The sequence below is a fragment of the Staurois parvus genome, unplaced genomic scaffold, assembly GCF_062004578.1.
Source record: "Staurois parvus isolate SC_StPar_1 unplaced genomic scaffold, SC_StPar_1.0 ptg000911l, whole genome shotgun sequence".
Classification (NCBI taxonomy): domain Eukaryota; kingdom Metazoa; phylum Chordata; class Amphibia; order Anura; family Ranidae; genus Staurois; species Staurois parvus.
The window spans coordinates 534,296-551,445 of NW_028318707.1; the positions used below are offsets into that span (position 1 = coordinate 534,296).

At 38.9% G+C, this 17,150-nt stretch overlaps 1 protein-coding gene across 1 annotated transcript in view; it reads right to left on the minus strand.

Annotated features, from left to right (window-relative positions):
• The window catches only part of RBM20 (RNA binding motif protein 20), a 320,520-nt gene extending 305,443 nt beyond the window's left edge, over positions 1-15,077 (minus strand). The window contains exon 1 of the mRNA XM_089656499.1: positions 14,818-15,077. Within this exon, the coding sequence (XP_089512625.1) occupies positions 14,818-14,903 (86 nt within the window). The 5' untranslated portion in view covers positions 14,904-15,077. The remainder of the gene's footprint in view (positions 1-14,817) is intronic.
• Positions 15,078-17,150: the final 2,073 nt, after the last annotated feature.

A 17,150-nucleotide genomic window follows, 5' to 3' on the forward strand; every position in this document is an offset into this window, starting at 1 on the left:
ACTTCAAATGAATTAGACTATACAAGGTTACGCTCTCAAAACAGTCCAATGAATACAGCCCTACAGGTTCAAAATTCTGGCAACGTGAGCTTTGAGGCTCTACAAATGACAGGTACACAGCCACAGAAAAGACGGATCCTCAGCACTGACATAGACTCTGAATCGGGGTGATAAAGGAAAACAGTGCACAGCACCAATATCCTAAATAATCAATACACCGTTATTAAAACCAAGTAACTACGCACATTACAGTGTTGGAAGCAGTGCTCTCAAGCCGATCCAGCAGATGCTACATAAACCAGTCTCCTCCGATTCCGTGGCTGGGATGCTCAGCTGTCAAACTGAGCCACCTACTCAAGCAATGAGGGTACCACCTGTTTCTATCTGCAAGTGGGTCCTGCCGCTTCTGCACCCACCGCAAGTCACAGAATACGAACACGCCCAATCGGGGTGAAATGCGTTAGTGGGGTGTGGCTTGGGAGGGACTATGTCGGAAGTCAATTGCTTTGATTAAACTTAATATTGAGACTTTATGGAACTGCGGCTTTGTCCTTCGTTTTTGCTATATGTGCTGAGCAGGATGAGCTCCTAAAACAAGCACTCAGTTTGGAGGGGGACCAGAACGAAATGCTTGGGACTTGGAGTATTTTCTTTGTTTCTACATAGTCTAATTGAGATTTGATTAATTGGAGACATATGCACTTACCTTTTCTTGCTGCCATTTAAACCACTGTTGTACCTAGGTTTGCTTACTTTTCTATATGTACATTTGCCAACAATAAACATGCTGATCAGAAGATATATGGATTTGTTTCTACACCACTGTCTATCCAATGGTTGGGAATGAGGAGATGACCTGCTGCATTGCTTATCTGAAGTAGAGAAAATTCAGGTTAACTGTCTCAGTACTGGGTGGGCAAAAGTACAAAACATTTGACAGGTAAAACATACACTCACCGGCCACTTTATTAGGTACAACTGTTCAATTGCTTGATAACACAAATTGCTAATCAGCCAATCACATGGCAGCAGCTTAATGCATTTAGGCATCTAGACGTGGTGAAGACGACTTGCTAAAGTTCAAACCAAGCATCAGCATGGGAAAGAAAGGGGATTTAAGTGACTTTGAACGTGGCATGGTTGTTGGTGCCGGACGGGGTGGTCTGAGTAGTTCAAAAACTGCTGATCTACTGGGATTTTCACGCACAACCATCTCTAGGGTTAGCAGAAATTGGTCCGAAAAAGAGAAAATATTCAATGAGCGACAGTTCTGTAGATGAAAATGCCTTGCTGATGACAGAGGAGAATGGATAGACAGGTTCGAGATGACAGAAAGGCAACACTAACTCAAATAACCACTCGTTACAACCAAGGTATGCAGAATACCATCTCTGAATGCACAACACATTGAACCTTAAAGGAGATGGGCTACAGCAGCAGAAGACCGCACTGGGTGGCACTCCTTTCAGCTAAAAACAAGAAACAGAGGCTACAATTTGCACAGGCTCACCAAAATTGGATAATAGAAGATTGGAAAAATGTTGCTTGGTCTGATGGGTATCGATTTCAGCTGCGACATTTAGATGGTAGGGTCAGAATTTGATATAAACATGAAAGCATGGATCCATCCTGCCTTGTATCAACAGTTCAGGCTGGTGGTGGTGTAATGGTGTGGGGAATAGTTTCTTGGCACTAGCAAGGTGTACCTAATAAAGTGGCTGGTGAGTGTATATTTATTTTAACATTGTATTTTCCTGGAATTTAAAGTATATCTAAATGCAAAAACAAATTGTAATATATTGCAGTCCTTGTACAGTATGTGATACCTGCATTAGTTTGTATTTTCAGGCTTTTCCTTTATTTTCACCAAGTAATCTTGTAAGGAACAAACTTCCTCTCCTGGGGTGACTAGGCTCATTCCTTCAATATACACTATATTGCAAAAAGTATTGGGACACCCCTCCAAATCATTGGATTCAGGTGTTCCAATCCCCTCCATGGCCACAGGTGTATAAAACCAAGCACCTAGGCATGCAGACTGCTTCTACAAACATTTGTGAAAGTATGGGCAAATAAGTCCATCCGTGACATTTCCTGGCTACTAAATATTCCACGCTCAACTGTTAGTGGGATGGTAACAAAGTGGAAGCAACTGGGAACAACAGCAACTCAGCCACCAAGTGGTAGGCTGCATAGACTGACAGAGCGGGGTCAGCGCATGCTGAAGCACACAGTGCGCAGAAGTCGCCAACCGTCTGCAGAGTTAATAGCTAAAGACCTCCAAACTTCATGTGGCCTTCAGATTAGCACAACAACAGTGTGTACAGAGTTTCATGGAATGGCTTTCAGTGGCTGAGCAACTGCATCCAAGCACTGAAAGTGCAATGCAAAGCATCGGATGCAGTGCTGTAAAGCACGCCGCCACTGGACTCTAGAGCAGAGGAGACATGTTCTCTGGAGTGATGAATCACATGTCTCTGTCTGGCAATCGGATGTATATGTCTGGATTTGGCATCACCAAGTGCAATGCAAAGCGTTGGATGCAGTGGTGTAAAGCACGCCACCACTGGACTCTACAGCAGTGGAGATGTGTTCTCTGGAGTGATGAATCACACTTCTCTGGCAATCCAATGGACATGTCTGGGTTTGGTGGTTGCCAGGAGAATGGTACTTGCCTGACTGCAATGTGCCAAATGTAAAGTTTGGTAGATGGAGAATTATGATGTGGGATTGTTTTTCAGGGGTTGGGCTTGGCCCCTTAGTGTCAGTGAATGGAACTCTTAAGGCATCCAAAACATTTTTGGAGAATTTCATGCTCCCAACGTTGTGGGAAGAGTTTGGGGATGGCCCTTTCCTGTTCCAACATGACTGCACACCACTGCACAAAGCAAGCACCATAAAGACATGGAGGAGCCAGTTTGAGGTGGAGGAACTTGACTGGCCTGCACAGAGTCCTGACCTCAACCTGACAGAACGCCTTTGAGATGAATTACAGTGAAATGCACTTCTGGAAGATTGGTCAAACATTCCCATAGACACACTCCTAAACCTTGTGAACAGCCTTCCGAGAAGAGTTGAAGCTGTTATAGCTGCAAAGGATGGGCCAACTCAATATTGAACCCTACGGACTAAGAATGGGGCCCAATGACACCAATATGGGGCACAATTCCTCCCACTGACAACAAAGATAAGGCATTGCTTATTCCACTGACACTGGGACCTTTCCTACTCCCAATGGCCACAGTCAGGTCCCCCTTCAGTCTGAAGGACAGAAACTGGCCCTTTGTTTAGAAAGTGTGGAGACCCCTGGTATAGACAATGGTGCAGCCCAATCTTGCTGTGCACATTAAATATCCAAAAAATGCTGTTTCTGCTCTAAAAAGGTATGAAATATGTGTGCCAACCTTTTTATTGAAATGATTAAATTGAAAAATCAAATTGCAATCAGTTCACACCAAAAAAAAAAATAAAAAATCAGCATTTGTATTGGTGTTTATCACTTCAAACATTTACAGAAGCAGTAGAATATTAAATTATGTACAAGCACTGGCTTTGGACACAGTGGCAGGCCCATGAACACTGTGCTACATTCAGCATATGGTTGTACTAAGGCTTTTTTACTGTTATTGTTGCTTTTACAGCTGCCTTTTAGGTGTTTGAACCACTTGCCTACTGGGCACTTATACCTCCTTCATGCCCAGGCCAATTTTCAGCTTTCAATGCTGTCGCACTTTAAATGAAAATTGCGCGGTTATACAACATTGTACCCATATGAAATTATAATTTTTTTCACACAAATAGAGCTTTCTTTTGGTGGTATTTAATCGCCACTGGGTGTTTTATTTTTTGCACTATAAATAAAAAAAGAGCAAAAAATTTGAAAAAGAAAAGTTTTTCTTTGTTTCTATTATAAAATTTTGCAAACAGGTAACTTTTCTCCTTCACTGATGTACCGTAATGAGGCAGCGCTGATAGGCAGCACTGATGAGGTGGCACATATAGGCTGCACTGATGAGGTGGCACTGATGAGACGGCAATAGTGGGCATTGATGATGCTGCACTGATATGCAGCAATGATGGGCACTGATAGGCAACACTGATGGGCGACACAGACTGGCAGCACTTACTGATAGCACTGACTTGCGGCACTGATGGGTGGCACTGCTGATCAGTGCCCTGATGATCAGTGCCAATCTCTTCTGTGACAGCTGCCAGTTATCGGCAGTACTATCCTCACGCTGTGACAGCGTGAGCAAAATGCTGCCGATAGCCGGCAACTGTATTTACTTCGTGTTCTGCTGTGTCATTGGTCACAGCTAATCACGTGGTAAAAGGCCGCTGTGATTGGCCTTTTACCTCCTCACGTGATCAGCTGTGTTCGTAGGACACAGCAATCACGGAGATCGCCAGGTGCGCGCCCCTTGGGGTGTGTTCTGGGAGGACGTCATATGACGCCCTTCCAGAATTGGGTAACTGCGCTGTAGCCATCATTCGGCTGTAGCCCAGTTACCAAGTGGTTAAATCCAGGATCAAAAAGGTAATATATTGCAACTTTTACTTTTTTTAAAGGTTTTTTCCTTTATATTCACTTGTGATTATGTCACCTAGGAATGCAAAGTGTGTTATAAATCTTGAGCACATATCAAATAAGTGTAAGAAAAGACTTTTTAATTACATATTGTCCAGACTAAAAGGGACATCAGAGAAGTTTATTGGTAGCATTTACGTGTATATATTCTTCAATTATATCAGTAAAATCTCTGGCATCAGTCAGCTTAAAAAAATATTACTGAAAATCAAATTTTTTTTTTGTAGAAATGCAACCACCTAGTGGGTGTATGTTCAACTGCTTAAGCATACAACCTACAGCAAATCACATTTATTAGTAAACTCACCATGTGGAGCTTGTGCACGCATGTCTGTTTGTGCATAGTAAATAAAATTGATCTTATAATATTTCCTCCCCCATATATCCCTTTTCCTGACTTCTCTATTTCTCTATCAAGATTGATAGCAAAACTATGAATCCGTTCCCACATGCCAGAGTGCTAGGGGTAACCCTTCTGCCCCACATCCAATCACTGTCTAAATCATGATGTCTCAACCTACACAATATCACAAAGCTCCTAATTCACTCCCTGGTTATCTCTTGCCTCAACTACTGCAACGTCCTCCTCATTGGCTTACCTTTACATAGGCCATCCCCCCTGCATTCCATCATGAATGCTGCTGCCAGAGTCATCTACCTTACTAACCATTCAGTGTCTGCTACCCCTCTCTGCTAGTCTCTCCATTGGCTTCTCCTCGCCCAACATATAAAATTCAAAATTCTAACAACTTACAAAGTCAACCACAGCTCTGTCCCCAGCTACATCACTAACCTGGTCTCAAAATAACAACCAAAACTCTCTCTTAGGTCCTCTCAAGACCCCCTGCTTTCTAGCTCCCTTGTCACCTCCTCCCATGCTTGCCTCCAGGACTTCTCCAAAACCTCTCCCATCCTATGGAACTCCTTAAACCAACCTGTTCAACTATGGTATCTCCTATTCTATCCATCTTTAAGCTATTCCTGAAAACTCATTTCTTTACAGAAGCCATTCCTGCTCCCAACTAATATACTGTGCTTTTACTTTTTGTATCATTTGACCCTCCCTCTTAGATTGTAAGCTGTAATGAGCAGGGTCCTCTGATTCCTCTTGTATTTACTTGTATTGTGACTGTAACGTCTGCCTTCATTTTGTAAAGTGCTGTGCAAACTGATGGTGCTATATAAATCCTGTATAATAATAATGTGAGGATACAATCTGCTTGTCCATTCGCAATTTATCCACTGCCATGTGAACATAAACTTTAATTCATCAGGCCACCTGTGTTAAGCAAAAGAAAGTAGGAGCAATGGGATATACCCAAAACATAGACTCATTAAAACACCACATTTGTTAACGTTACAAAATCATACAAAATTTCCATTTGTTACACTAGAATCAAGATCATTCTCCAGATGAGTAAATGTCATGTAGCATCTTCATGTTACATCCTATTACAGAAAATCCTAAATAATCACAGCACAAACACTTCAATGACATAAGAGCTAAACAATGTAACACATTTCATCTTGGAAAAGTTTTAAGCCATATTCGCTCAATATGGTATTAAGCCAAGATTCAAACTCCTCAACCACTGAATTAAATAGAACTGGACCAATTTGTGGTACCTAAGAAATAAATGGCACTACTCTGGAAGTCATTCATTTGGCCCTCTTTAGATTGTTTTAAATTCAGATTTTACAAAAAGGTCTCGGGTTTTGTGCAAATTCCAGTTTTGGTAAATGCGAGTTTATCAAAATTTCTCCAACATTTCAACTTACATAAACTTATACTGCAAAAATTCCACTCTGAACCAAAAAAGGGGATTGGAGAGATTCTACCAGGAAGGAATATAGGACCATAAAATAATTAATGTATTCCTGAAATAAGGGAACTACTAGTTGGTGTAACACTGAAGATGTGAAGCCAGCAGTTGCACACTATCGCAAAAAGACCTGCATTTTTTCTATTGCAGTTTTACAACTTGGTCACCTCCCTGGCCCCAGCCTTTGATTGCACAATAATAGAAAAGCATCAGCCTGGTGATCCCATCACTATGCTCAATCAGTTCTCTCCCCCTGTAAGCATGTTCCTTGCCAGCACATGAACATGAAGAACATCTGATCAACCTCTAGTTCTAACTGCTTTAAACTGGTACTGTGTAATATCATCTGGTTACTGCTGTCCAATCAATGTTCCCTTATAGATGGTTGCCCCATTTTCACAATCTGCTTGGTTTTCTTTGTACAATGCAGGAAGAGAAGGGGATTACATGTGGGAATTTCAGATTTGGTCAAGGAACCCATAGCTCTACTTTGAATTGTGGATAAAAACAGAAACAATTGAGTACTTTCCGTGATCCTTTTTTTATTTGCACTAACATACAATTTTGAGGACAAGGTTTCGGGGTATGTCCCCTTCTTCAAAGTCCAAACCGTACTATTACAAATCACAAAGTTTAAGCAGAATGTTAGAAGGGATTGAGAAAAAAAATTGGATAAAAACAGAGAAACTGGAAAACATCACAGAACCTGGGGAACACATGTAGTGCAAACATGTATAGAGGGAACTGAATCCAGGACTCAAAGGCTGCAAGGTCAAAGTGCTAAATATTCAGCTACTAACAAAAAAAAAAAGTTTTTAAAGCAACGTTTTGTAGCAAAATCACCGCCACACACAAACTACAGAGCTTAAAATGGGTAAGCATATATGCAAAGTGAAGTAATCCATGGCAGCCAGTTAGATTTCACCTTGATCAACTGCATAAAAAGCACATACTTATGTAATATTACTAATAACAGTTTTCTTCAGTAGTAGAGAATCATCTGCAAGATGAAGTAACTTAAACAGGCTATACGTGGATCAAAATTAGGCACGTTCAGCAGGGACCAGCCAAATTTCGATCCATGTACAGCCAAAAATGTTTTTACATTTAGGTGCATTTAGCACAAATTTATTTCACACCTGGCAAAATTAGCTGGTTGCTATATTGCGGAGTTTCATAAACTCCATTATGTATACAACTAAGAGACAGTACAACAAGAAAACATTGAAAAAAGTATTACTGTACAAAATATCTGCTAAAGATGAATGTCTTTAGGTGGGTCCAGAAATAAAACTTAAACCAATGACCAGGCATACATCTGATCTTACAAAATGTTCCATTAACCAGTATAAATATTGAGTGTACACATCAATACTGAGAGCTAGATTTTTTGTATATAAACAGAAGTGTCACTAAAAAAGTACATCCTTTAAAGTCAACCTTGCATCATAATACAAGGTCCACTTATACTTTAAAGCTCCCCCAAGCAAAAATGCATAAAAACACATTTTATAAAATCCACATTGACACAGAACATGCTGTCCAGAAAGTGCAGATTCTGTCCCAATTTTCTTTAATTTGAAAAAGTCATATTTACATACAGTCACCCCCACCCCCCGGTGTCAAGGAGAGTTTGTCACAAACGTTGTCAATAAACTCCTCATGCTAATACGAGTGGCCCCTCTGATACCTGGGCTAATGGGTTAATCCCCTTCTCACTCTGAGCAAAATACATTTCCTGCCAAGTATTCCTAGGGATTATGAGGGCTAATTATGGATCATTTAGGGACATGTGCCATATACATGAAAGAATGTCAGGGTGACGGCCTGCCACCAAGACAACTAACCCTGTTCCTTTAGTCTTTTGTCCAAGGTCAGTACCGTTTTATGGCATATATCAGAATATCTTCATCTGCGCTAATGGAAATCGTACAGTATAGCACCTGGCTTACATTATAGTGCCTGGTTACAAATATGGGTGTGTACATTACAAATATTTAACTGCAGATAAAAAAATAGAAAAGATTCTGAATATTACTATACCATGTAATACAAAGCATTCTCTATGTTTAGCTGTTAAAAATACATTCTACTGTTTCATGTTTTTCTGTGCATGTGTACAACTTGGACTTATTTAGTTTACCAATGTTACATTTTATGCTACACTTGAGATTTATAACTGCACAAATAGCAGCAAATATATTGGAATCCATCTATAGAAAATAAAGCATTTGTCAAAAAGACGTTCAAAGGTAAGTCCACCTAAAGTTGCTATTTTAGTTTCCAGTAGGCATTAGAAAATAAAACCAGCTAACAGAGTATTATATCTTTTGAAATCTCCAGTGGTACGACCTCTGCACACCTATTACAGCCATTGTCATCGGTTCCCACTTTCCTGGCTGGATGTTATTTTATATCATGGGTAATGCAAGAGGAGGGGAGGGAACAGCTCAGGGCGGATGGAACAGAGCCAAGAATAGGGAATCTCACCACTGTTGTTGGTTTCTTCTTGAAGAAACCAAGAAGCAGGTCATGTCAGCAAACTCCACTGATAACTGAAAATACAACTTTGGTTTGACTGACCATTTCTTTTCACGGTATAGTATGGTAGTGATTATAGGTTTTACATGCAGCTAAGCTCTTAAAAAAGGTTTGCTTTCAAAATGCTATTAAAATGCTTAGTTGAGTAAGCCTAAAACCAAAGAAAGTAATGACTGACTGGTTAAAGGGAGAACACGTTTGTTGTCCCAACTAATATGTAGTAAGCCCCCCCAGGATTAAATTTCTAATATTTTTTAAAGTTTCCTTTTTTCTTGATAGTAGGGTCAGTCAAAAGTCTACTTGTCCTTCTGTTTTCATTTTGCGCCAAAACAAATCCGATTTGTTGAGTCTAGGAAAAGCCTCTCCGTTACCTTCTTGGCTTCTCATAACACATCTATCATTTGGCAGTAGCTGTGAGCGAAAAGTCAGTATATGGAGGGATCGGGACAGGTGGGTAATTCTGAGATCAGTCTAGACCAGGCATCAGCAAGTTGATGAACTAGGAGTACCAGCATGTTCTGGCAATAACTCTTTTTCAGTAGCATGTGGTGTTCACATCTGCAGCTTTAGTTTTAAAATATTTTATTTTTATTATAATTGTGAAAGTCATTTGAAGATGGCTGGCCAAAGCAGATGGCTTAATAGAAACCATAGAGGTTGATTTACTAAAACTGGAAAGTGCAAATTTGGTGCAGTTGTGCATGGTAACCAATCAGTTTCTAACTTTGGCTTGTTCGATTAAGCTTTGACAAGAAAAAAAACTGGAAGCTGATTGGTTTCTATGCAGGGCTGCACCACATTTTGTATTCTCCAATTTTAGTACATCAATCCTATATAATTTACTACACTCTCATGTGTGCCTCCATGTTTCATGGTTTAGTAAAATACCTTTACAAAATTAACTGAGACCATTTTTTGATATGTCTACTGGGTCGGAGACTGTAATGGTCAATTTTGCCCTGTTTAATTAGTTGGCAAGTGCTAAGAGTCATTTCTGAACACTTGGAGGCAAAAAAAGTGGACTGGTTGCCTATAGCAAACAATGAGATTATTGTTTAATTCTCCCAGTAAAGGTAAGATAATGAATGATAAAACATTCTGTGACCAAGTGCTCTATTTTACCTCAGCTCCGGTTTTCATAAATCAGCACCATTGAATTGCACTTACATGGTAGCAAAAGAGCAGGGAAAATAAGCCTGGTCTTTTTTTAATATCAAAGGTTTTTTAAAAAAACAGCTAATTTTCAGAGACGAGAATTTTACCCTTGCATACAGTCTCTCGGTGTCCAGATGAAATGTAATAAATAAATTACTGGGAGTGTGGCCATTTTGAAAAAGTATATGCAGCCTGAAGATAACCATATGCATCTAGTTTGCAATGATCTAGTTTTTTAAGCTGTTTTTTTTTGATGGCAGAAAAAATGTAAACATTTTCTAAGGAATTTTTTTTTTACTGATCCAGTACACTCAAAACTGTCATCCTCCTTCATAATTGAGATAATCACCGAAAATAAATGACTGTTCAATGCCACAGAAAAGGTAATTTTGCAAATGGTTTTCTTTGGGACACATGCTCACAGAATGCTCAGAGACCTTAAACGACACAAAAAAAATCAGCTCAAGCACTGACTATGAAAAGACAGATTTTTTTTTTTACTATCTTTGCTTTCAGTATACATACCAGCCTCCGTCAAACATGCTCGTTAAGCAGCCTGTCCACCTCTTGCTCTGGTTGTTTTCTTTCATGTGACAGTAACTCTAAAATGTTTGATTGGCTTTTAAACCTTTTATCCCATTCTAAACACAGCTGACGCTCTTCACTCAACACCATCAGGTCCTTGCAGCCATCTTATTCTCTGACTCTCAGAAAAGTTCCCAAGGATGATTAAAAAAAAAAATACTGCAAGTGAATTTAATGTGGTATTTCACATGATACTTTCTTTTTAATAGATAACATTTATTTAACTGTATTTACTGCAATTGTAAACAGCCAAACATAAAGTGTAGATGGCTTAATAGCAGCTTAACTATTGAAATAATAGTATGACAAATTTAATTGTAAATAATTATTGTTGAATATGTAACAAGCATTTATATATTTGGTCTATTTATGTTACCAGTAACATAACATTAGCAATGATATTCTTAGAACTGTTAACCTAAAAAAAATATGTGTATATATAGACATCAACTAAAGCTTTTTTACACTACTAATTACAATAAAGTGATTGAACAAGTTTACATTTTTCTACTAAGTAAAAGTTTAAAAAAGGGGGGGGGGTGACATTGATGGCTTACATATTTGTATCTGTGGCTCAAAGCTGTGAGACTAAAATGTGTGACATCGGTGCCATTGTATATTTAAATTCTGGCACATGTATTCTAGCCTACTATAATCTAGTGACCTGAGCGGTACATGACGCACAGGATTTATGCAATATACTAGTGCAATATACTAGTGCTTATGTGCTACCCAATATGTTCAACGAAAGACACTAAATAAATTCTTAGGTGACCAGCCTTTAAAAAAAAAAAAGGTTTATTTATTTATTTTTTCAGAGATTACTGTCACAGATAGAAAAAAATAATAAAAACAATGTCCCACATGCTTATATTCTACATCTCTTATCTGGAAAAAAAAATACGTATTTTAAAGGCAAACTACAATAAATATTTTGAAGAAAATATAACCTCTATAGCTTTTACTTTCACGTATTATACTGCTAATTTTGTAGCTTTCACAAGCATGCTCTGGAAAATTAAAGTCCTATGCCCTTGTCATATTTCTTGGTACTTTTATGAAGAGTATTATGTCAGGCATAATAAAAAAAGGCAGTTGGAATAATTTTATTGTGCCTGTATGATTTTCTTGACAGCTTCTAGCCTTTAATCAGGCCATAAAACATCAATGCTGAATATTTTTATTGGGCACTAAATCCACATGCTAAATTTTTTTTTCACAGACAAAAACACACAGCTTTTTATTTTTTTTTTCAGAATGAAAGGAAGGTAGTTATTTCACAGCAAAGGTTCCTTTTTCTCAATAACTGATCGTTAAAATATTTGAGTTTTTTTTTTATACTGTACCACATGGCACAATAAATTGATATGATGATGATGATAACAAATCCTCTTTGCATGCTTTTGTAACTATTTTAGAAAGAACAACAAAGCAAACAGTAGCCTGGCTTAAAAATGCGAAAACTATGATAACACTAAAATATGAAATGCGATCACAAATGTATAAAATAATATTTTAAGCAAATTGATGACTAAGATGAGGCGGGAACAGCCGGTCGTACGTAGCAACAGACGTTAGGTTATGTAGCGCAGTTTCAAAATAACACGATCACATTTCAGAGCCATAGGAGGACATGTTGAAAATGCTATGCGCTACAATATTAGAGCATCTGTAATCGAAAAATCAGTCACCTGTAAGGTGGGATGTATTGTATTGCTTTATTCATTTTCTGAGAGCTACCTGTTGTTCTTAAACTATTATGAGTACCACAGTTCTGCATTACAGAAAAATTATTATAACTTAATTTAATATTCAGTGATCTGTAACTATTCCTTCTTGGTTTACCAGAATATTTGTTGCAATTCTGTCAGCAGCACTATATCCCAACATGCTTTAAAGTGAGCATGAACTAGAGCTTATTTTCTAAATGTGTACCCCAGGGAAGGGAGTGACTAACAGATTCAAGGACCACACTTGGATGTCCAATTATACCTACTATAACTGTTTGCCTTGTGATTCATCTTTATTTTTTTACTTTATAAAATTATGAATTATTTGAAAGCATTAAGGCTTGATTAGCATTAAATCTACCCCCTTTTTGGCATTAAGTTAAAAAAACACAAGCCATACAGTAGTGGGTAAGTAGCAACTGCTATCAAGGTATCCATTATCAAACAGTACCAAGGAACTCTTATAATCAGAGGAATATTTCATAAAGAGAGCTACTGGGATACATTCAGCGGATGGATGGGTGCATAAAGACAGATAGATAAGATAGATAGATAGATAGATAGATAGATAGATAGATAGATAGATAGTTAGATAGATAGATAGATCTGCTTTAACAATATTTAAATCAACAGATTAGATAGAAGAAATATTGTCATGTGATATATATTCATATAAAACAAGAAATTTGAGAGTAAAGAAGAGAGAAGAGGAGAGAAAAGAAAAGCCTGATATAAAAAGATCTTACATATTATGATGCATATGGATTTTGCCAGATTAGTATTCATGTTTACTTCAGAGTTGAAATAATACAACAAAAAAATTGTGTTTGGAGAAATAACTTGACAGAACCCGAACAGTATGCACAAACCCATCCATTGAAACAAATCTATGCTTTGTTTCTGTGCGCTAAAGAACACAATTGACAAATATGTATAATCACTTAAAGATGCAATAATGTGTTCCATGACCTTGGCTGATACAATGGTACTTATAAACCTATACTAACTATAAACTTCTGTACTTTAATCACAGAAGGCTCTCAGTGATGCCTTTGAAAAGTAAACAGACCTCTTTCTGTCACCAATCTGAAGTCTGGAATTGACAGTCTACTTATACTCTTTCAGCCACGTGGCACATAAATAAGGAAATATAACTATTCTGTTGTACAATAAGAATGCCATAAAAGAAACAATCATACTAACACAGAAAGTTACCAATAGTATTTCTAAACTACAAACACTATAGAAAACATAGTAAAGGAAGAGTGCCATACTGCACCATGGATTACATTATATCATACCACGTGGCCCATATTATCCACTGGATTACAAGTACTAGGAAGGGGAATTTGACAGATCTTCACACCTCTAACTGGCTGCAGTAGAATCTGTGTTGTTTGCATTTGTAGGCATTGCTAAAAACTTAAATTAAAATATTTATTATTACGGTCAGCGGGTTTGTTTAGATTTGTACATAGTCCTTCACTGCAACAAGTAAAAAGACACCACGGTAGTGTATTCATGCACAAAGATGTGTGCTAATACCTTTTTTCTTAGGTTTCTTAAAATTTAGAGCTAGGAATAATTTTTTTGTTAACATTTATTCCAAAGCAATGCTTCAAAAGCGCTCATTATGAGATCAAACATATATGTATTTTTTTAATCTCACAAGTGATTGCAATAGTTTAACAATAATATTCAAAAAATTATTATAAAATGATATAGTAGCTCCCTTTAACAAACAGACGTTACAAGATGAGTTACTTTCTTTTGATGTTGTAAACCTGTGGAGATCCTAGCACACTTGTACAAGCTAAAAGTGTTCCAATATAAGGATAGTGATAAAAGACAGTCATAAAGGATAGATAAATATAGATAGATCTTGGAGCACATGGCTGTATAACAGTATGTACACACTCCCAGCTGCTCTCAGCCCCTGATAGTGACATTGCAAAGTGAAACTCCTACTGCTCATACTTAGTGAGCTGCTCTCATGGGTTAATCTCTTAATGTGACGTCACAGCACAGCAAATACCCCCAGACATGCCCACACCTCAATCATAACAATACATTTGTCCTTGAAGAACATGTGAGTGAGTCTGGTGTTGTAAAATCTTCCAACCTGCAACTTTCGTGTCTCTAAATAGAGTTCAAATAAATACCGTTGGAATTCCCCGTTAAGGTCGGCACCGCCTAGGCTGTGCTTGTCGCTGGACACTCCAGCTGACATCGCAGTCCTATTCTGATAGATATTAGCAGACAGAAAGTGTCCTAAAAGTAAATGTCCCATATGAATCGTCATTATAACAGATCTTACCCCTCCAGCATTAACTTTGTATTGTCAGCACACAATGATGTATTTACCCTGTAACCCGAGAAATATCCCAAGACTTACTTCTGTCCTAGCTGAGGGCGAATGGCTCCCCCGGGCTGGTCCTGCTCACGGGGGTCCCCGGCCTGATTCATGGCGGCCAAGAGCATTCAGAAACAGCAGCAGCAAATCCCCCAGATAGCTGCAGTTCAGATCCACTCCACGGCTGAGAGAGAAGGAGGGTGGGCTGTCAAAACAAAACGTGATGGGGAACCTGCTAACCCCTCCTAACTGAACTATAGGACCAGCCTTCCCTCTTAACCCCTCCTAAGCCTGGACATCCAAAGACCTCTCCTAACAACCCTTTTCAACCTTTCTTAACCCTAATCTACCAAAGATCTTTCCTGACTGTACTATAAGACCAGCCTCCTCACTTAACCCTTCCTAACTGTGCTACAAGATATCCCCCCTTCTTAACCTTTCCAAGGCAATGAAAGATCTCTCCAAACTGTATTCTGAGGACAGTCTTGTCTTTTAACTCCTTCTAAACCTGGACATCCAGAAAAGTTTTTTACTCCTCTTCTAAGTCTTTCCTAACCTTGACCAACCAAAGATCTCCTGACTGTCCTAACTGGTCCTAAGACCAGCCTCCTTTCTTAAAGTGGACCAAGTGGCAAAATCAAAACTGACATATATGATGCAGTCTGTCACCTGTAATAAAAGTGATATCAAACAGTTTTTTTTGTATTTATTTATTTTTTAATACATTTCAGCAGAGGAGGCGAACACTTACTATAGATTCTTCAGCTGTTAGTTCACCTTTACAGAAAAATAAAAAATTGAACTAACACTAAACACCCTCCCCCTCGGTTCCTGCTGTACTTACTTCTTGTCGGTGCCAAACCAGCCTGTGCAGCAGTCTGGGGATTTGAAATCCCTGCTCCTCTCCCTCTTCTCTCTGAAGAGCTATGGATCAGAGTGATTCTCACTGGTTAGCACCTGCACAGAGCATAACTGATCCATCCTGGAAATAAGGGAGAAGAGCAAGGATTTCAAATGTCTATATCAGTACCCAGGCTGTGTGGGCAATGACAGCTCAAGAGGTAGGTACAGCGAGGATCAAGGGGGTGGGGAGAGTTTACGGTGTTAGTTCATCTTTTCTTTTTTTTCTGAAAAAGGTGAACTTACACTTTAAGCAGCCCACACACAGATTGCCTTTAATTCCGTGAGTGGCCCTATTGGTACCACCCAGCTTGACAAACGTAGATGTTTGTTAAAGGGACTGGGCAGAAAATGGTCAGCCAAACAGCGTCTGCATCCAGTCAGATACAGGTGCTGTTTGGGTATTCTGACAGGTAGCTGCCAGCTGTCAGATTGCAATTGCCAGCACTGCAGATTTGTCTATTCACACTGTTTAGCAAGGATAGGGGAATTTTAGTGATTTCTGTCCTGAAGGGATGAATGAGAGAAATCTTAGTGTGAATGGCCAGCTTTAGTCCTGAAGGGATGAATGAGAGAAATCTTAGTGTGAATGGCCAGCTTTAGTCTCCATCTTTTAAACTTTGTCTATTTTGACTGGTCTCAAAATCACTGCCCCGCTTTTCTGTTTGTTGTGCCTCTTTTACCTAGAAGGCTATGAAGCCCAGCCAAAGCCAACTGTGTTGTGTGTGTGCCCTCCCATCCTCCTGGCCCACACAGTTATCTTCTCAGCCACTATATTTTTCAATAAGAAGGCTCACATGCGCTAGTAAATGAATGCTGGAACATGTAGTCCCAAGGGTGTTCTCTGACCAGAACTTCAGGAAATCAGTGCAAACGATGTAAGTGGATGCAACGAAAAATCATCAAAAAGTAAGCTATATTGGACTTGGCTGAAAACTATCTTTTACTGCAAAATGCATTATATACAGATGTGTTTCTGATAAAATACCCCATCAACATATTTTTATTGCTTGTTGATCCTGCCAGTAGATCTGTAGATCTTTTTCATCCTCCTTTAACAATATGAAGATATTGTTTGTTCTACAAAGAAATTGCTTAGCAGTATTTTTGCTAGGAATTTACACATTGGAAAAAGTAGTTCTAGATGATCACCTAGTTTTAAAAGTACTTTAACCCATCTTCAGGTAGATCAGCTATTTTTATAAATTCCTTTAACCCCTTAATGCCGGCACCTTCCAGCCCTTTAAGGGGTTTCAGATGCTAGGAGGTGGGGCAGGGTTTATGGTCATGTGACCACCATGATTGGCTGCAACAGTGGTCACATGGTCGGAAAGCTCCTGATCACAAGTAGTTATCAGTAGCTTTCCGTTAGGCACCGGTAACTGTGCTGGGAGCTCGCAGGGCGCATGCTCTCGACACAGGTTTAGTCACATTTTGGTACACAAATATGTGAAGAGGTTAATACAGTGACAACA